Source organism: Physella acuta, unplaced genomic scaffold (genome assembly GCF_028476545.2).
Source record: "Physella acuta isolate Inbredline_101_S28 unplaced genomic scaffold, ASM2847654v3 ptg001706l, whole genome shotgun sequence".
NCBI lineage: Eukaryota > Metazoa > Mollusca > Gastropoda > Physidae > Physella > Physella acuta.
The window spans coordinates 91,794-114,738 of record NW_026733218.1 but is presented as its reverse complement, the minus strand read 5'-3'; the positions used below and the strand labels follow the sequence as shown (position 1 = coordinate 114,738).

The following is a 22,945-nucleotide window of genomic DNA, read 5'->3' as shown; positions in this document are numbered from 1 at the left end:
AATTCTAAGTTCTAGAAAGCATTTTTTTTATGTAAGTTCCGTACCATAATATTTTAACATTGTGACCCCCCCCCCCCATCTCTATACCCGCAATATTACGAGCACCTTACTGACACAGTATAGTTAAAAAGCCTTTTTATGTGACACCATGAAGTCAACGTGCCAACTATAGAAAAAGCAATGCTGTAGCAATAACCGTCTCTAAACATCGTTACTGTTAAATGTTACATATATATGTATATACATATATATATATATATATATATATATATATATACACACATTTTATATATATATATATATATATATATATATATATATATATATATATATATATATATATATATATATATATATATAAAATTATGTATAAATATAGCATGTATATATATACATATATCCATCACCATATACACTTTACTAAAAAGTTCGAATTGCCGTTTACAACATCGGCTAACGGAAATCCATGAAAAGTTGAAACAGAACTACAAATTTGATATAATACTTATACATGAAATTTATCAATCTAGTACTAACGGTACTCTAGTTATCTTGTTCACAGACACACAGCGCATTACACACACACACACACACACATATATATATATATATATATATATATATATATATATATATATATATATATATATATATATATATATATGTATATAGTCCTATATGCTTTTTTAAAATATACGAATTGATCCCTAAAATATGAAAGAGATCTCATCGTCATGCTTTTATTACGTTTATATTATTTTAAAATTTGTATTTTGTTTTATGTTTATATAATTAGATACTAGTTCTGTTCCTACCGGTATTTATGATGCCCCCCGCTGCAAGGTTCGAAAATGTCTGACATCAAGTGGAAATGTGAATGTAAGTCTTTATTGGAAATTTATTTACCGTTGTTTTTTTTTAATTTCACGACTAACAATCCAATAAACTAATCAAGATTTTTTTTTAAATGTACTTCTCTGATTACATTTTTCAGTTTACTTGAAATGTAAACATTTAATGAAAATTTAACCTGAATCATACAATACATAAAAAGTAATATTTTCCTTTACAAAAAACATTTAGGGAAAACTAGGCTGCGAAAAAAATACCATGAAGCGATGTTTCAATGACTATGAAGTTTTCGAATCACTCATCGGCGGAAAACGCGTACTGTGTGACACTAAGACTGCTGGTGGTGGATGGACCCTTATCCAGGTTTGATTTAAAGTCGACTCTTTGGTTATTTCACCACATTAATTATGCCAATAGCATACTGCGATTTCGCCGAAAAAAATATCTTCCATTTTTCCATTAATATTTGTTAAAATGTACATATGCAAGAAATTAAGTAGTAAAATGTCTAAGTCACTTTTGACTTTATCTTATACAGAGCATAGATAAACAGTGTTTCTTCCAGACTTTTATCTCCGGGGGTACACTTGAAATTTTCGGGGGGGGGATGGGGGGGGCGGACTCAAATTTCCGGAGAAGGGGGGGGGGGAAGGGGGGGGGGGGGAGAAACTGTTAAAAGTATATATTTTCTATATAAATTCCATTTCGTTCGGGGGCGGTAGACCCCCCCCCCACGAAGAGATGCCTGGAAGAAACTCTGCAGATAAAGTATAGTTTTCGTTCACAAAAATGTAAAATTTTCATCCTTTTATACCTCCCATTTTGTCGTATATTGAATGTAAAGTGGTGCATTGTAATCGTGCAAAACGCTATATCGAGTTGACGAATTTTGAAGTATTATAACCTTCCAAAGTCGTAAAAATGTAGTTTTTTAATCTTGTCCGTCCGTCTGTGTGTATTAAAACACGATAACTTCATTACCGTTTAAGTTAGATTGATTAAATTTCATATTTAAGTATTATATCAAATTTGTAATTCTCGGTCACCTTTTTGATGACTTTCAGTAATAGGAACTGGTACTCACTCCCTTTAAGTTAGGTGGACGAAAAATTAAAATGTAAAAAAAATGAATAAAAACCATGTTTATAACACGATTGCGCTAAAATACCTTAGTGTTAAATATGAATATATGGGAAAGTTTAGAGGGAGATCACTCTCGCTTTATTTGTTTATAAGGAGATATACATTAGGCATTATTGAAACACGAAATTCTTTCATCCAGATATTTTAAATAATCTATTCTTTTAAACGTTACTAGCGGGTAAACATCGAAAACTGTATAGCATCATATTTTAGGCATTCTTAAAACTTCACAGTATACTGTATACACAAAAATAATGTTTTTTACTACTCTGCCAATCAGAATTTAAAATATGAAGATCTGGATAAACGTGTGCACAACCTATTGTTTTACATAATTGTGTCTGTAACTTCAGTTATTATATGCTATAAGAGCTTTAGGTTTAATAGGGTTTTAAATAAATTCGAAAAAAACTTTCAAATTAAATTTTTGTCTGAATAATTACTGTTACATTATTTAAACAAACACGTCTTGTCTTTGTCTCTACCTATCATTAACTGTTGCATACGTACACGACGGATACACATCGAGGGGTGCAACCATAATACACACAATACTGAGACGCAACTGTAATAGATTGACGATAGAAGCATGTGATTGTATATAAAACGTTTATTGGCCTCAACTACATGATGGTAACGAGAGAGGGCGGAAGTCACGAGACACAAATATATATATACATATAAGGGACATCACTCAAGATAACAGTATAAATATAATACTAATACAAGAAGAGTGAGTTCCCTTGACTTCACAAGTCTCACTATATTACATCCCTTTACCCTTAGTAAACACAACACATCTCTCAATAGAACAATTTACAGTATCCTAAAATCACCAATTATATTGTAACATGAACACTATGGTAGATTACATCCTTACAAACAATGCACAATATGTTACAACATAATTAAAATACAAAACAATGATGTCAAAGTCCTTTTGACCTTTAAAATCATAGGTCTAACTTATTTGGGACTTTGATTGTCCTGCTTGACCTTCTCAGTGGCTTTTGATTTGGTGACTCAAGATTCTGACCATATGGATTCTCTATCTCAGGAGGTCTAGGATCTAAATCATTAATTCCAGAATTTACATTTTCTGACTCTAGACAACTTGGTTCACTCATATCAACAGAACTCGGTTGTGGAACAAACTGAGTTGGTGTGAACTGATCAGATTTGGTGGGATTGATAGATTCACACTTATTATCTGCACAAGTTATTTTTAACTGTTCTGCATGTCTACGGGCAATAAGTCCATCATTTGTTTTTACTTTATAAGACACAGGTCCTGTACATTGAACAATTTGACCTGGTATCCATTTTTCCCTTCTCCCATAATTTCTTAGATACACATTATCATTAACTGCAAATTCTCTTTCAATGGATGTCTTGTCATGATTTAATGGAACTATTTTTGAATTGGCATCTGAAAGTATTATGCTATTATTCAGATCCTTAACTGACATAGATTTCTTTGATTGATCAATTTTCTCAGGTAATCTGATAGTGCTTTTTAGTAACCAAAAATACTGTTTAAAAGTAATATCCTGGACCATATCCAGTATTTGAAGTGGGTGTATTAAATGGCAAAAATCTTTTTTCTTTTGATGTTACCCTTTTAGTTTCTGTAAGTGCTAATGATGTTAGCAAAGTTGTTTGATGATCACATTCCTTCTTACTAATGTATTCTCTTTAAAAGCATTTGAAATTGCCATATCACCATAATCATTTATTAAGTTACAAATACTTTGTTTAGGCAACTCTGACTGATAATGGACTGCATCTTCTCCATCTTTTAGACTTAATTCCATTTTTCTTATTTTATATGGCCTTAAGTCATCATTCACAGACTCTTCAGGCCGACCATTCTTACAGTACTCATATACTTTTATTAAGCACTCATCTTTTTGTGTTTCTCTTTTAATATCATTCACATTTATATTGGAGTTATCCATGATAGTGAAGAGAACAAATACATCTTCTGGTACATAGCTAAGGCTTTGGTTTTTTAAAGGTAATCGACTAAGACTATCTGCACTATTCTCAGATCCAGGTTTGTATCTCAATTCATAATTGTATGCGGCTAGTGTGATAGCCCATCTTTGAATTCTTGGTGAGGCATGCTCAGGTAGGGTTTTGTTTTCTCCAAATAAACCTAGCAATGGTTTATGATCTGTAAAGATGGTGAACTTCCTACCAAACAGAAACTTATGAAATTTCTTAACACCAAAAATGATGCCTAAGCCTTCCCTATCTAACTGAGAATAATTTTTCTCAGCCTGGTTCAAAGATCTACTGGCAAAAGCAATGGGTCTGTCACCCTTTTCATCTATGTGGGATAAGACTGCTCCTACACCATCAGGTGAAGCATCACACGTTAAGATAAGTCTTTTCCCTGGGTCATAGTGAGTTAGTAAGGTGTCAGAAGACAAAGCTTCTTTTGCTGTATTAAAAGCAGCATCTTGTTGTTTACCCCAGTGCCAAGTTGCATTTTTCTGCAGCAGCTTGTACAGTGGTGATAGTTTACCAGACAATTCCCTATGAACTTTGCATAGTAATTTATCAAGCCCAAAAAAGTTCTTAGTTGTTGGGTATTTTCAGGTTTGGGTGCTTCTTTAATGGCTTTTGTTTTCTCAGGTTGAGGTCTGATACCTTGCTTGCTTAATATATAACCAAGAAAACTAATTTCTGTCAGCATGAATTGACATTTATCTTTGTTTATCTTTAAACCTTTTTCACCAACTATTTTCAAGACTTTATCAAGTGTTTTAAGATGTTCAGTGTCATTCTTACCAGTTATGTACACATTGTCAAAGTAAACACAAACATTTGGAATATCCTTAAAAATACTGTCCATGACAGCCTGGAAAATTCCAGGGCTGGATGATATACCAAAACATAGTCTTTCATATTGGTAGAGTCCTTTATGTGTGTTTATTGTCGTATAGACTTTTGAATCTGGATGCAGTTCTAGTTGAGTGTAAGCATGACTAAAGTCTAATTCAGTGAATTTGTCTCCTCCTGCCAAATTCAAAGAAATTTCCTCAATGTTAGGAATAGGGTACCTATTTAGCTCTATTTGCTTATTCGGTGTAGCTTTATAGTCTCCACAAATTCTTACAGAACCATCCTTCTTTAACACTGGCACAATGGGCGTTGCCCAATCGGAATAGTCTACCTTCTTTATGATGCCATTGGATTCCAATCTACTTAGCTCATTTTCAATTTTATTCCTCATTGCATAAGGTGGAACTCTAGCTTTGCAGTATCTTGGATTTGTGTCTTTAATGCTTATCTTCACTGTTCTATCATTTAGTAATCCTGAATTACCAAAAACACTTTCATTTTCAGATATATCTTTATCTATTGAAGTAAAACTAGATTCTCTTGCTTTGATCACTGAAAATATACTCTCCCAATTTAACTTAAGATCACTTAACCAGTTCCTACCTAGTAATGGTGGTCCATTTCCTTCAACCACAAGAAGAGGAAGTTTAACACTTTGACCATTATAACTTACATGAACCATACACTCTCCTATTACCGGAACATTGTCACCAGTGTATGTTGTTAGACACTTGTGACATGGTTGTAGAGGCACTGATCCTCCTGTGACAGCGTCAAAGTCCTTCTTTGTGATGACTGTTAGAGATGCTCCAGTGTCAAGTTGGAAGCTGATGCTCTTACCGTTGATATAAACTAGTACATTGATGGGAGCATGAGTTTTTGATTTCACAGGGAACAGGTTGAAATCCGGCTGCGAATCAGTTTGAGCATTTTCACAGGTAGAGTGGTTCATTGGTTGGGTTAGGTAGTCTTGGTGAGAGTTAAACATAGTGCTGCCTTTGGTTGCGGTACTGTCTTGACTGGCTAGATTTAGCAACAGACGAAGACTTTGCAAAGCAGGCCTTGGCAATGTGACCTTGCTTACTGCATTTATAGCAAGTAGCTGACTTGAACTTGCATCGATGAGATGCATGGGGACCTTTGCATCGATGACATTTTTGATAATTATTACTAGATTTAGATCTAGGATTTGAACGTGCAGACTGTTTAGCATAAGTTGAAATGCTCTGATGGGGTTGGTGTTTGTTGACTAACCTGCTGTTTACTGCATGGATCTCTGAGGGCGTTAGAGATTTTGCCGCCTCGGATGACTGCTGGAATGAAGTTGCAAGTTGTATTGCTTTTTCTAATGTTAGATCTGACTCGAGAAGCAACTTTCTTTGAACATCAGGGCTGTTTACACCTGTCACAAACTTTTCACATAGTCTGTCAAGACAGCGTGTCTCCGAATTCACAAAATTCACTTAAATGACGTAAAGCAGCAACATATTCTGATATTGACTCGTTTGGTTGACGAGTCCTACCGTCAAATCTAGCTCTACATAGAAACTTTGATGGTACAGGCGCATGGTGGTCTGTTAGAAATTTGCTCAGCTCCTTAAAGCTCTTGGTAGTTAGACTAGCTGGTGCGCATAAGTCCTTTAATAGCCTAAATTGTTGAGGCCCTATGACTGTTAACAAAACAGCTCTCTTTTTGGCTTCTATCGTCACGTCGTTAGCTTCAAGGTAAAAGCTTAACCTATCTAGATAATCATGAATGGTTTCATCATTCGAATCAAATTCTTTTATTTGGCCATATAGCGCCATTATCCTAGAAATACTTAGCCAATATGCTCTAGCAAGCTCCTTTTTAAGTAAGCATATGCTCTTTCTAGTGGATTATTTATCCTCGTCGCCAGATGTAATAGATTGACGATAGAAGCATGTGATTGTATATAAAACGTTTATCGGCCTCAACTACATGATGGTAACGAGAGAGGGCGGAAGTCACGAGACACAAATATATATATACATATAAGGGACATCACTCAAGATAACAGTATAAATATAATACTAATACAAGAAGAGTGAGTTCCCTTGACTTCACAAGTCTCACTATATTACAGCAACAATAACATGATGTAATATTTGCTACCCACTGTAAATACAAATGTGGCTTTTAAAGAGTTAAATATAAAGCCTAAGTGGCACTGATCTAATTGTAATAAATTTGCTCTAAAAATATCTTAGCGTCGGATTAATGGCCGGGAGAGTTTTGAAAGAAACTGGGCAGACTATAAGGCAGGATTTGGCTCACTCGATGGTGACTTCTGGATGGGGAATGATTTTATCTCACAGCTAACCTACGCGGTAAAAAAAAACTCTTTAGTTGAATTATAAATGCATATGTATATATATATATATATATATATATATATATATATATATATATATATATATATATATGTGTGTGTGTGTGTGTGTGTGTGTGTGTGTGTGTGTGTAGTTTGCTTTTTTGTTCGTCGGTTCCACTTGATCATACTATCCGCACTTTCTGTAGCATTGTGAAATCGGGTGGATAGATAGATGGGTGATTGAGTGGGTGAATGGATGTAATAAATATTTTAAAACGAGTTTCACAGCTCTTAGTTGGTTCAACTTTATTTGGTGTTAATTTGAATTTAAACAAACACAGGTCATAACACCGTTTCCCTAATGAAACAACAAAGACCTATTTTTAACGACCTATACGTTAACTCCTCAGTATTAAAAATTCCGAAACAAAACATAATTAAATTATATATATATATATATATATATATATATATATATATATATATATATATATATATATATATATAGGGCTACACCGAATTGCGGATTGACATGAAATATCAAGGTAGATCCTACTACATGGTGTACGAGAATTTGTTGGTGAAGAATGAAGCGGCTAAGTATCAGATCTCTTTCAACTTCAAGGAAGGCAACACTCATGACCATTTGAGTTATCACCTTAATATGCCTTTTACCACATTTGACAGGGAAAATGATTTTTGGTCGCGTGGAAACTGTGCTGTAAGGAGAAGAAGCGGTTATTGGTTCAGATTTTGTTTTGAAACAAATCTAAATGGGGTATGGGGACTTACAGACTATTACGGTCAGGGAATTGTTTGGAATTCGGTGACTGGGGCTTTCGAGTCTCTAAGCTTTGCTGAGATGAAAGTCCGCCGGCCTTGATGACCAATGATGATTTGTAATCTTTTATGTTTTACTGTATGTGGTGTGCTGTTGTTTCCATATTGATATATCTTTTCAGAAATTGTAAAAGAATAGCCTCATACTGATCAATATACAGGAGAAAATAATTTGTCAATTTAAAATTTTACTAAATTTGAATTATTTTTATTACTTGTTCTTAATATGTATATCTTGGAGCATGATACTATACTTTCGACATCGCAGATTATCTGCACAGTGATCTTCAACGTAGTGGGCGCCAAGTCATGAGAGTTGGTGCAATGTGGAATATTTTTGAACATATTCGATATTTTTTTCAGCCAAACCAAAAGGGCAAGTTAGGATGAGCTTTTTATTTTATATTCCGCATCAGACTGCGTTTGGCGTGGTCCTACTCATGATTGGAATTGGAGTCAGAACATATGCTGAACTACTTTGTTTTGTTTTTTAAATTGTGTTCATATTATTTGGATGAAGTGATAGAATCTTTACAGGCTGGTCTGCGATCTCATTGACTTGGTTTTGTAAGTAGACTATCGGGCAGATGAAGCTCGTTAGCTGGGGACAGCCACTCTTCTAGGAGAGACAACTCCAAAATGAAACAGCTGCTGCCTTGTAGTATGTTCTTGGTTAGACAAAGGCTGTGGAAGTAAATCCAAAAAGAAAAGCAGGCTGAAATCGGAGTCGATGGTCTCAATCGCGCATAACCAGTTGAAATGTATACTTAATTGTGTAGGAGGGGATCACTTCTAACATTAAAATTAAGAAGGAAGAAAAAAAGAAGTAAGTTGAATGTGACCCACTGTAGTACTGTCTGGTGTTGATATTATTCAACTGTGCTGAGAGATATGGTGAGCTTCCTGATTTTGTCTCTAGGACAACATGGAATCTTTCAGAAATAACAATATTGACAAAAATCTTGTTTCAGTATCGAAGCCTGTTTCCATCCCTCTTATATGAATTTTCAGAAAGACAATCTGACTGTTTAAGTACATAGTGCTTAATGTAATATGTTTTACTGTCTGTTCTGTTATTTTTTTATGTCTGCTCTGAAGATTTCAAACAAAGTTGCCTGCAGAATCGGCTTTTTTAAACGTGTGGCCTTTCTATAACTAAATCAGCCCCACATTTTGTGGTAATAATCTTCAGCAGAGCCATCAATGTATACTTTATTCCTCTGGTTGCTGGGTATTATTCATTAAATAACTTATATGTTATCTTTCTTTAGTTCTCTTAGATCGTGGTCAATGTTTGTTCTTTGATGTCTATAAAGTCTTATGGCTGATGGGAAAATTTAATCCCAGTGTAGAACGTGACCCTGTGGTTTATTGCTTGAGTTTAATGTTTTCTATATATATTTCCACATAACTTTTTGGGTGATTGGATACAACTTGTATTTTTAGTTTTTTCGATGGGATGTACTTCTATGGTTTCTGTTTTTAAAAACAATTTTCCAATTTTTCCAGCTTGTTTATCGGGCGAGGTTTTTTAATTCTCTGTTCTTTCATTGAAATAAACGAAGTTGATTGCGCGTTGTGACTAAAATTTAATTACATTTTTTAGATAAATTACTAAAAGTAAAAGAATTTGTTTTATGCTTTATTCTTGGCTACGCTCATTGCTACCTCTGTTGGTTACACTTTCTGTAAAAAATTAATGAAATATTATACAACATATTTTACAACTCTTTATTCTTTTAAGTTACATCAAGTTTTAAGCTCTGCATTTTTTTTAAATCGCATTTTCCATTGACCGCCATTTTGTTTTAATTTGCAATAATTACCTACTACACTTTCGTGTATGACGCTATATTTTCAGAAGATTTAATGGACCTTGTTTGTTAGTTTCTCCATTATAACATAAATAATTGTTCTCAAATATTTAGAGATGTATTATTTTTCTTTACTTGAAAACAACCAAGCTGTAACGAAAGACACTATATTATTAGTATTTCAAAAATTGTTATTTATTATGATTGTATTAACACTACACTTACGTTTTTTCTCGATTTTTAAATTGTTTTATTTTAATATTTCTTTTGGTATGTTGATTTTCTTGATCCAATAAACATTTTATTCAAGTCACTTGTTGTCACTTTATTTCAGACTAGTAACATATATGTGACCCTATTATGATTTAAGCGCAGATGGGTAGATGGTCAAAGCTTTAGCTTCCTTGGTTGTCAACGAACATGACTCTCAAAAATTACTAAAAATGTACACTTTTTGTTGCTTTGTTCGAGTGAGCCATTTTCATCTATACTTAAAAAAATAAAATTGCTATTTGTCGGTGGTTTACCTTTCAGAGACGACAAAAAAAATGGCCCTCACAACAATGGCGATTTTGAAAACAAAATTGAATCTTTTAAGCAAGATAAAGATAGAGATAGAGGTAGAGGTAGAGACAGAGATACAGGTACAGATAGAGATACAAATAGAGATACAGATAGAGATAGAGGTAGAGATAGAGATAGAGATAGAGATAGAGAGTGAGATAGAGATAGAGTGGTAGTAGTAGTGGTTGTAGTAGTGGTAGTGTTAGAGATATTAATAGTGGTTGGGGTATGGAGGGGAAGACGATAAGGAAGAGGAAGATGTAATATAATAAATAGAATGAACTTCTATATAAATATAAATTACTAAAAATAAAATCGTTGGTCGCTTCTAAAATTCTAGTATTTAATACATAGTATTATAGCCACCCATGCTTTTCTTTTATGAAAGCGCCTTTTTTTTGTTGCATTTTTTTCTAGTTCCGCCACTCTATTAACTTGAAATCAAGTGCGCAACCACTCCGGTTCATTAAAGTAACTCGTAATTTGAAGCGAAACAGTAACCAGCATGAATTATTTAACTTAAATTCAATAATCACTACGTTTAATTTTACTTTCTAAGTCCTGGGTTTTGAACAGCGTTTTAGATCCAGCACACTAGTTAGTAATGAATTTGGTTTATCTATCTAACCATATCTTAACGGTTCCCAGAAAGGGGAGCCGGACGTTTTCCCGAAAGACACTTGCCCGAATGCCGTTTGCCCGAAGGCCGATTTCCCGAATGGACACTTGCCCGAATGCGACAAACGCCCGAATGGACACTTGCCCGAATGCGACAAATGCCCGAATGGACACTTGCCCGAATGCGACAAATGCCCGAATGGACACTTGCCCGAATGGGACAAATGCCCGAATGGACACTTGCCCGAATGCGACAAATGCCCGAATGCCACTTGCCCGAAGGCCGTTTGCCCGAAAAATGTTAATATTAGATAATAAATAATATTTCCAAATAGACATTTCTTAATCAATTTAAATTTGAAATTTTGACTATAAACACATATCTAAGCATAAAACAAAGTTGTTTATATTTTTAAATTTAGCTTTTATTTTTTTTTTTAACTGAGTGAGTGCAGTAAGAAAACTTTATTCTTTAATTAATGTAAGGTGATGTTGGCGGCGGTGTTCTAACATTCTTTGATGAATGTTTTGAACACCTTGTTTAGCCGACGTGTTGCGGTGGTTATATAGCTTTTAAGACACGGCGTAGGCGGCGCGTCGTCTCGCAACATTGAACAGAAGCGCGTTTGTTTATCTTGTTATGCTTAACTTGTGAGGTGATCATGTAACAAAAGAATGAGGCGAGGTCTAGGTGGCAAATTTAAAAACTAAACGTAGTCAAATATGTTTGATCTCCATTTAATGCACCTTGTTAAGACAATGTGTTGAAGCAATTACTTAATAAAGAAAGCAAAAATCATTTTAAAATCCGGAGATGAATGAAAATTGTATTTTTGTCTAATTTCATATATGGAAGTATGTTTCTACACTTTTTAAATATCAAATACAAATTAATTTAAAATGTCTGCGTGGTAATATATAATATTATTTTTTTCACTTTCTTTTTGCATAGATGTGTTTTGTTTACCAACATTTTAAATTTAAATTGATTACGAATGATTATTTAGTAATATATAATGTTAACATTTTTCGGGCAAACGGCCTTCGGGCAAGTGGCATTCGGGCATTTGTCGCATTCGGGCAAGTGTCCATTCGGGCATTTGTCCCATTCGGGCAAGTGTCCATTCGGGCATTTGTCGCATTCGGGCAAGTGTCCATTCGGGCATTTGTCGCATTCGGGCAAGTGTCCATTCGGGAAATCGGCCTTCGGGCAAACGGCATTCGGGCAAGTTTCTTTCGGGAATTTGTCGTAGACCCCCTAGAAAGATGCGCAACGGAAAAAAAGCGCAACGGAAAAAACGCAAAACAAAATGCGCAAATAGAAAAAAGCGCACACAGAAAATAGCGCAAACAGAAAAAAGAGCACACAGAAAAATGCCAACACCTACCTGTAGGTAGGTATGTGTGTAGGTGTGTTATGATAAAATTATATTATAAATACATCATTGTTATTATGTGTGTTTAATCATGGAATTTTAGTGCAAATGAATGTTGGTGCGAGAGATATAACGAATGCATGTTTGATTACGCGGATGAAAGATAGTGAAGTTTTTGCTATAGGAACGGGTTGTTATGTTATGAAAGCTGGGGAGATCGGACTAGGGCAGGGGTCGGCAACCTGCGGCTCGCGAGTCGCATGCGGCTCTTTTGATGTCGAGGTGCGGCTCTTCAGTTCCATGGACAAATATTAATAATTATTTTATTTTCTTCTTGAAACTCATAAAAATATAAGTCTGCAACACTCGGTAATGAACGATATAATAAATATAAACAATAAACACTTGCTATTCTATTTGCGACTTTGACATTTTATTTTCGCAAATATCTCGCCATGAGTATTCTCAACAGCTTCCTAAAGTTTAATGGCGATCGGATGAAATGTGTAGTAATGAATAAAGTCCGAAGAGCCTGGTACGTCGGACTCCCAAGTCCCCTACATGATAGTAAGCCAGGAGATTTGTCCGCACTAGACGGGCGAATCTCCGTTGCTTGCTCTAAATAGCGTGGGGGAGGAGAGGTGCAAGACTGCCGGGAACCAAGAAGGGTTTTGCTCTCGACCCTAACCAGATGTCTTGACTTTAAGCTGCGGCCTTCACGTGGCTTCGGATGTGTGCCACTAGTCGGACCAAGCTCATGACCCCACTAGTGGGTGCGGGATGGCTAGTGGTAGCCAACAGCAGCTAGAGGTTTTTGATCTGGCCGAGTAGAACTGCTGTATGCGTTCGGCTCTTCCGAAGAGCCTGGTACGTCGGACTCCCAAGTCCCCCACATAATAGCGTGGGGGAGGAGAGGTGCAAGACTGCCGAGAACCAAAAGAGTCCGCCGCCAGATCTTTCTTTTGACTTTAAGCGGCGGCCCTAACGGGGCTTCGGAATAATGCCACTGGTCCGACCAAACTCAAGTCCCCCCTAGTGGGTGCGGAATGGCCAGTGGCAGATAACAGCAGCTAGAGGGTTTTGATCTAGCGGAATGCTCCCCACGATCAAGCTGGGTACCAGGCGGTAGGACGACGTCCCGCGTCTGGTGGGTGGGGAAGGAAAGCCCGGTGAGAGCCCACGGAAGTAGCGACCGATGTGTGGGAAACTCTCTCGGGGTTTGCCACACTGAGGCCTGCCTGGCTAATGGAAGTGAACCTTCTGAGCCGGTTTCCGTATAAGGAAAGGAAAGTAATGAATAAAAGACAGACAGACAGACACACTTACATACTACATACATTGCTTTATATATATATATATAAGTGGCGTGCAGAGGGGGGGGGGGAGGGGGGCCCAGGCCCCGGGCATCCACCACGGGGGGGGGTGCATCCAGCGGAGGTGGAAATTTTTTTATAATTTTTTAGTAATTTAAAAATGGTTGCGATATGCACTGACATGGTGTCATCGTAACTTTCGATATGTTTTGCGATCTCACTCAAAAAAAATTGTAACACTCAATCGTCTGTCACTCGTTTTAACATTACACTGTCCGTACAGCAAAACTTATATAGAAAAAGCGGGCATCAGTGAAGGGTAGTCCTATGAAAGTCAATGATATTCCCTTAATAAATGTGTGTGATATTTATTTACTATAGTGTAGGGGCATCGTTTAGAGTACTTGTGACTTGTGACCAAGTTATTCCCATGCACTGTAAGGGCATCTTTAAAGTAATATGCGCCTATTCGTTATACTCATTTTCAAGGACACCCGTCGAGTAATTAAATCATATTTATTTTTAAACACTGTAGGGGCATCTTTAAAGTAATTATTCGTATATTCATTATAATATATTTTATGAGCATTTAGTAATATGCCCACTTCACTTTATAATACATTTTAAAGGCATCCATACAGTAAGTATGCTCATCTTCATTTTATATATTGTAGGGACATCTTGAAAGTAATTATGCTTATATTCATGTATTACACTCGAAGGACATGCAACAGTAATTACACCAATCATTGTTAACATTGGGGGCATCGCTAAAGCTTGTTTTTAATGTACTTCTTCATCATGATCCATTTTAAGAGCATCCAAAGGGTAATTATGCCCATATTATTATTATAAATTTTTGGGGCATCTTTGGTGAAATATATGGCCATTTGTAGTGCAATAATGCCCAAACTTTTTTTCTTGTTAAATTGTATGGGCAGCCTTCAGTTGCGTTACTAGGATTTTCGGGCCCCTATGCAAAAATTAACAATGTTAATAATGTTAGACTCCCGCCCTCCCCCACACTGAATGCCACTGCCTGTACACTAAGAAAGGAATTGGGGCCTTTTTGAAATTAAATTATTTCTACAGTAGAAAAAAAACTTGATTTCGTTTTTTAAAATTATTTATATAAAATAAATATCCAAATTCCAATGTAAAAGTTTTAACTTTTTAAAAGAAGGAAAATGTCCCCTATTTGCCTTGGGCCCCTATGCCTTGCTTACTATAGCTTTACGGTATCAACACCACTTGCTGCCATTAGTATATATTTATTTTCATGCATTATATAAGCATATTTAAGAATAAGAATGCCCATATTGTTTTTTGATACACTGTAGCGACAATCTCAAGAATACGAATCAACAAATTGTTTTCGATACATTGTAATGATATCATTCAGAATAATTGCGCCCATATTGATTTTTACAAATAGGAGAAGCATGCTTTAAGTAGTGTTAAAGTTAAAGTATTTTAACTCTGAGTAAAACTTTCTTTAAAGTAATTGGGGCACATACAGAGCCAGTTTTATTTCAGTTAATAGTAGAGCTATCTATAGAGTTATTGGGCCCATTATGATGTAATGAAATGTGGGGATGCGGTGTGGGTTTTTAGGCTATGGAAGCCGTTAGTTGATTGTCCCCCATCTGAACAAGACAGGCGTTACCTGGGTGTTAAATTTGTGAAAACGCGTCCAAGTCTAGGGAGGGTCTGACATAGCATAGTGGATTTTAAACACTGTCCGATGTAGAAGTGTTTTTTAGGGCTGATGGCAGCTTTAGCCAACTAAGGTACACTTCTGTTATATTCAAGGTTAAGATAGTTTGAGAGTATCTAGCATCACCCATCTCTTTAAAGAGTTGATGTTTTGAACAAGTGGTTTAGAGAAAAAAATCTGAAACATCTCTAGTTCAATGCGCACTCTCACCTGTATTAGTTACACTATAGGAATTCCTAAACAGGCCAAGATAGAAGCAGGCCATAAATAAAGGCGTAACCTACGCCCTAATTGTAGTCACGGACAACGTGTTTGTCCCTGCGGTCCCGGGTGGTAATACAAAACCGGATGAGACTCTTTTGTAGTGCATCACAGCCCCCCCTCCCCACTACGACACGTCCCGCAATTGTCTCCCCCCTTTCCAACCCCCCCCCCCCCCCCCCAAGTTCCAACCATTCATTCCATTTGGATTTAGCTGGCTGTAGTCAACGTTTTCATCTTAATTAAGATAAGTATAATATTTTTTAAATAAATGCCTTTCTATGTATATTAACGTCCAACACTACTTATTTGCTTTTTTTAACTAAGCTATATATATATATATATATATATATATATATATATATATATATATATATATATATATATATATATATATATATATATATATATATATATAAGTATTTATGGGGCATCTTCCGCTTGAGTTTGCCCCGGGCATCTACATAGGTCTGAACGCCACTGAATTATATATATATATATATATATATATATATATATATATATATATATATATATATATATATATATATATATATATATATATATATATATATATATATATATATATATATAAACCTAATCCTAATCAAAGATCATAATATTAAAATAAAAATGTTAGTGGCTCTTTAAAAGCTGGGAAATTTTGAAACTTGTAACTTTTGGCTCTTCCGTCTCAAAAGGTTGCCGACCCCTTCACTAGGGAGAATGTAAGAGATACACCGTGTAATGCCGATATCAAGGATAGTTTTATATTCATTTAAACGAGAATAGTAGTTGAATAAATATTAACCAAGAAAATAATAGGCATTGTGTCAAGCGATTATTACCTGTATCGTTGTTTTGTGAATGCTCATGGTAGTGGTATTCTTTAAATGGTAGTAGATCGCGTCAGGTCAAACACTACTCTCTCACAGCAGCCCTAACAATCGTGTATAGATGTGTCATCTAGTCCATATAGGTCTTTGAGCTAAAATTTCTCTTTGCGCATTTTTCGGTGTGCACACTTTTCTGTGTGTGCAAGTTTCTTTTTGCGCAAATTTCTGTTCCCGCATTTTTCTATTAACACAAGTTGATAGACCACCTGTGATCAAAGACCCTCTGCTGAGAAAACACCTGTGGTCAAACCCCCTATGGTCAAACCCCCTATGATCAAACCCCCTATGGTCAAAGCACCGCTATGGTCAAAGCCCCGCTGTGGTCAAACCCCCTATGGTCAAAGCCCCAATGGTCAAAGCTCCGCTGTGGTCAAACCCCCTATGGTCAAACCCCCTATGGTCAAAGCACCTGTGGTCAAAGGTCCTAGGACCCAAATTTTCTGGGTACAAACTTTTGAGCTACAAACGTTAAAGTTACAAACAAGTTACGAACTCATCTGTACAAGAACAATTCAAGAAGTAATACATCGACAGGGCAGCTCAATGATTTTTACATACTGTGGAAAATTAATTAAATTATGTTTATTATTTTTTTAACCTTTGCCTTTCTGGCCTTTCCAATTTTAAAATGTTCCAACTTTATTTTAGTTTCGAAGATACTTGTTATACAAGCGACTACGATAACTTGTGTCTAAATGGGTTGTAAGGTTAAGTACTGGGGCAGCCTGACATTGGAGGTCATGTTTAAGGAAACGGGTCAGTGTGACTCATGAATTGAGAGAGAACATGTTTTTTAAATGAACCAGTTGACGCAATCAGGGACTGAAATATATCTAGAGGAAACACGATAGGACGTAAACAACCACAAAACTAGACACTGACACACAGCCCACACAAATAACGATCGCGTGCAACTTTTACACAATAGGTTATAAAACAGGGATATGTGCCCCCTCACGTAGTTCTAAAATAAAACTTTTTTTTTCACTTTCTCGCGTAGCATATATGTATTCAAATGTATGTATAGAAACACACGCACACATATACAGAGACGTAGGGGGGGGGGGTGCTGGCCGCACCGGGTGACACCGTTTAGGGGGATGATACCATGGCAAAAAATTGCAAAATGTACAGAAGAAAAATACTTTTTTTGCTAGATTAATTAATGATTAATCAAAGTTAAATAGTCTTTTAATTACAATTTATATATATGTATATATTTAAATATATATATATATATATATATATATATATATATATATAGGGCCAGATGGGTAGCGAGGGGGTGGGGGAGCGGGGGGGGGGGGTGCGGACCGCACCGGGTGACACCATTTAGGGGGGTGACACCAAGGCAAAAAATTACCAAAATATATACAGAAAAACGATAATTTTACTTAATTGAATAATTAATTAAAGTGAATTAAATAGTATTTTAAGAGCAAAGTGGACATATCCCGACACAGGTGGGAAGTGGGGGGGGGGGTGACACCATGACGTAACCCTGCTAATGATTAAGAAAACATGCAACATCCAGCATGTATGTATTTTATTTTTTAACATTGTTTTAGAGAATATTGACTCTTTGTTAACCTGTTTAACAGCCCATTTACTAATCGTAAAGCCCTGGCTAACTTGAACCAACCTTGCTTGATGATCTGAGTGGGGATGGGACGGGGGGGGGGGAGGACGGGGGGGGGGGACGGAGGGGGGGTGCGGTGTTGGGAATCGAATGGTTTATATCTAAGCAAAGGGCAGACAACCGCGAGGACTTGAGAATAGAGCTGGTAGTTTAACAAGTTATGGGTGTGAGGGGTGGGGAGGAACGGGGTTACAGAGCTAGCAGCTCAGCCATTGGTTGAAATTATAACAAGTATATCCTAGTTCCTGTGGGGCAAGATGACACGTCATGCTATAGGGTCTAGGACATTACCTCCCGGTCATTACACCCGGTCATTACCCCCAGATTAATTACCCCCTTCAATTACCACCCCACCCTAACCCCCCCCCCCCCCCCACACACACACACACACCCTCGCCACACGTATAAAGAAGACATATACACGTTAAAGGCAAAGTTCAGACGCGAGTTCAGTTCACTGGCTCGAATTGTACGGCTTACCTGATGAGCTTTGCCTGAATCAGTGAAGGCTTTAGGATGGCGCGGTTAGGGGTAGAACGCGCGCTTGCTAAACCAAAAGTTGCAATCACGAATAGGGCTTTGGGTCGAACTTTACTTGCGATACATTGGGGGAAGAAGCGAAAGTCGGGTGAGTCTAGAGGCCGATGACACGGGCGAGAGAACCCCCCCCCCCCCCCGGTTCCATTCAGCAATTAAAATGGCAGTGTTATAAGTTTAAAAGTTAATATTGTCTAAGCTTGTATAATTAATGACTTTTTTGTTTAAAATTTAAGCGTTTTCCGTTAAAATTGTAACGTTTTCCAACAAACTTTTTAGTGGTCTGTGGTTGCGTCTATTTTTACGAGATTTTTAACTTGAAGACACTATAAATTTGTGACGGCAATAAATCTTACAGTCCAAAGAGTAAGGACACAGTTTTTGACGCAAGGCGAATAACAACAAAAAGCCAGACCCCCCCCCTAAAATGACGTCATACCTCAGCCTACAACCCCCCCATCCCAATCAAAATTGGTGTTTAAATATATTTTTTTTAAATACGATATTTTTCCTAAATCTTGTCTGAAATCTGTCAACATAGTATTACAATTTATTAAAACAGTTTTCTAAAACGCGAAATAGCGGCTAAAATTCGTTTTCTAACATTGCTTTTTTGTTATGCAAAAGTGTGACGTCACACGATCTGAACCCACCCCCCCCCCCCTCCCACTCATCATACATCGTCACAAAATTACGGACCCCCCTTTCCCCCCCCCCCCTACGAGTGTGACGTCATTTATTGACGATCCCTTAGCGCCACCGCTTACCCTCCCCTAACTTTCATACCACATAGGCCTACTTTTCTTCCATCACTCTAACGTTTATCCCCACAACTAAAACGAAATTTCACAAAAGATGTTTCTAAATCTAAAAAAAAAATTCAACAGAAGATCACTGGGGGGTCAACACCCCGGCATACTTTGTCCCACGACACAGCCCACCCCTACCTTACCCTAGTCATAACGTCTACATAAATCCTGACCGTGACACAATAATAGCTTTAACAGGCAAAGGGGAATAACCGGGGTCACTGCACTGCTCTAGTGCGTTTTACACAAACTGAGAGGTGTTTAACAAAGGGACGTTATGACCTGCTCTGAAAAGAATGTTTTTTTTAGACGTCTCACGTCTATGTCAGGACACCCAATCAAAAGTCCCCAGGTGCAAAGATAGCTGCTGGGAAACTGCCCCGCCTTACTGCCGAGGCTCCGCCCTCCACAATAAAATAAAGTTTCGGAGTTTCTTTCAGGTACCTTTCCAAAAAAATGTCTGGGAAAAAAAACAGCCTGGAGTATTCTCGATGATTTTCCAAAGTTTCTTGGCGATTGGATGAAAATCAAAAACTTAAAATGTAAGCGCCGTTTGAATTAAAGATTAAGCACATTAACAAATGAAATGTAATTAAGTCATTGAGGTAAAAATTAGTAGAAAAAGCATTGGAAATGTTGGACTTGGTTGTTGTGAAAACAATGTCCATGGTTGTTATTTTATTTAAGTGGCACAATTGTTATCATGGTTGTTTAGTAGGATGGAATTTCGGGGAGAGCAGACAGTTGGGAGGGGGGGGGGGGGTCAGGTCTGTGTGGTGGGATAGGGAATTTCCCAGCTAGTTGAGGTTTGTAGCGACGATGCCAATGTCACGAAAGAGTCAAAGTTCAAGTTTATTTATAGGCTAATTATCTGAATGGCTTGCACGAAAATGCGACAACGCCTATAGTGTTAATATTACGGATGGATTTGACCATCGCCCCCCCCCCCACACACACACACATACACACTCACTGAATGCCACTGCAAGTACAGCAAGAAAGGTTAGGGGGCGGGGCCTTTCTCATTGATTCCTACCTCTCTAATATACCTAACTCATCTGTCTGACCTCTGACAGATGTACGTTTTCTCCTTTCTCTTTGACCTACATCTAACTACGGTAGCCTATTAAACGGTAACCTGCGTCATCACAGTCACTACAGACAGCTATATTATGTTCTTTGGTAAGCTAATGTCCCTATGGTAAGCTAATGTCCCTATGGTAAGCTAATGTCCCTATGGTAAGCTATATGTCCCTATGGTAAGCTAATGTCCCTATGGTAAGCTAATGTCCCTATGGTAAGCTATATGTCCCTATGGTAAGCTAATGTCCCTATGGTAAGCTATATGTCCTTATGGTAAGCTATATGTCCTTATGGTAAGCTATATGTCCCTATGGTAAGTTATATGTCCTTATGGTAAGCTATATGTCCCTATGGTAAGCTATATGTCCCTATGGTAAGCTATATGTCCTTATGGTAAGCTATATGTCCCTATGGTAAGCTATATGTCCCTATGGTAAGCTATATGTCCCTATGCTAAGCTATATGTCCTTATGGTAAGCTATATGTCCTTATGGTAAGCTATATGTCCCTATGGTAAGCTTTATGTCCTTATGGTAAGCTATATGTCCCTATGGTAAGCTATATGTCATTATGGTAAGCTATATGTCCCTATGGTAAGCTATATGTCATTATGGTAAGCTATATGTCCCTATGGTAAGCTATATGTCCTTATGGTAAGCTATATGTCCTTATGGTAAGCTATATGTCCTTATGGTAAGCTATATGTCCTTATGGTAAGCTATATGTCCTTATGGTAAGCTATATGTCCCTATGGTAAGCTATATGTCCTTATGGTAAGCTAATGTCCCTATGTTAAGCTATATGTCCTTATGGTAAGCTATATGTCCCTATGGTAAGCTATATGTCCCTATGGTAAGCTATATGTCCTTATGGTAAGCTAATGTCCCTATGGTATGCTATATGTCCTTATGGTAAGCTAATGTCCCTATGGTAAGCTATATGTCATTATGGTAAGCTATATGTCCCTATGGTAAGCTATATGTCCTTATGGTAAGCTATATGTCCCTATGGTAAGCTATATGTCCTTATGGTAAGCTATATGTCATTATGGTAAGCTATATGTCCCTATGGTAAGATATATGTCCCTATGGTAAGCTATATGTCCTTATGGTAAGCTATATGTCCCTATGGTAAGCTATATTTCCCTATGGTAAGCTATATGTCCTTATTGTAAGCTATATGTCCTTATGGTAAGCTATATGTCCTTATGGTAAGCTATATGTCCCTATGGTAAGCTATATGTCCTTATGGTAAGCTATATGTCCCTATGGTAAGCTATATGTCCTTATGGTAAGCTATATGTCCCTATGGTAAGCTATATGTCCCTATGGTAATCTATATGTCCTTATGGTAAGCTATATGTCCCTATGGTAAGCTATCTGTCTTTATGGTAAGCTATTTGACCCTATGGCAAACTATGTCTTTATGGTAAGCTAGTGTTTATGTAATTGGGTGAGAGTGTAAGAAAGTTATATTGATTCTGTGTAAATTTGTATTGATTTTTTTCACTTGCATGGTTGATAAGTTTATTTTAATCAGAATTGTTTTTTTATTCATTGCCATTTCATTATCTTCATGCGTTTTTTATTCTCATCCTGGCCCTCCTAAAATGGGCTAAAATTAGGCTATTTAAACATTTTCCATATACTTGTTAAACAATTCTAACCAGTGTTTCTTCCAGACATTTTGCTCCGGGGGGGGGGCACTTGAAATTTTCGGATAGGCGGTAGACTTTCTTCGTGGGGGGGGGGGGCGGACACTGTTAAAAGTATATATAAATTACATTTCGTTCGGGGGGGCGGTAGACTCTCTTTGGGTGAGGGGGGGGTGCGGGCGGAGTCCCCCGTCCCGTCCCGTCCCCCCCCCCCCCCCACACCCCGAAGAGATGCCTGGAAGAAACTCTGATTCTAACTATCCTTTCTATATCTTTGGTTTCACTGAAACTCGATAACAATCTTTTGTAAACGATGATGAGATATCCTGCTCTGATTATACATTATACACAGGTAGTCGGCTTTCTGTTAGTACCTCGCATTGGATAGTGATTGTGTCAGTTCGATACAGATTTTATGAACACGACTTATGAAATGTTTATTTATTTAAAGCCTTTCGAATCGGGTGATCCATGGGACTGATGTAGTAGAGTTAACTGTTTCTGAGAACTTGGTATAGAGGGAAAATTTTAGAAACACCGCCAAAAAGCTGTCTTTACATTCCTTAACGTGAGTCAGGTACCTATTAGAACTGTATGGATTCAGTGTGTCCGAAGTCGAGTCTTTCGGGTTAGTAGTCGTGAGCTC

At 37.0% G+C, this 22,945-nt stretch overlaps 1 protein-coding gene across 1 annotated transcript in view; it reads left to right on the top strand.

The window, feature by feature from the left end:
* Window positions 1–851: 851 nt before the first annotated feature.
* The window catches only part of LOC131930038 (platelet glycoprotein Ib alpha chain), a 40,008-nt gene continuing 17,914 nt past the window's right edge, over window positions 852–22,945 (top strand). Inside the window, exon 1 of the mRNA XM_059286402.1 lies at window positions 852–879. Within this exon, the coding sequence (XP_059142385.1) occupies window positions 852–879 (28 nt within the window). The remainder of the gene's footprint in view (window positions 880–22,945) is intronic.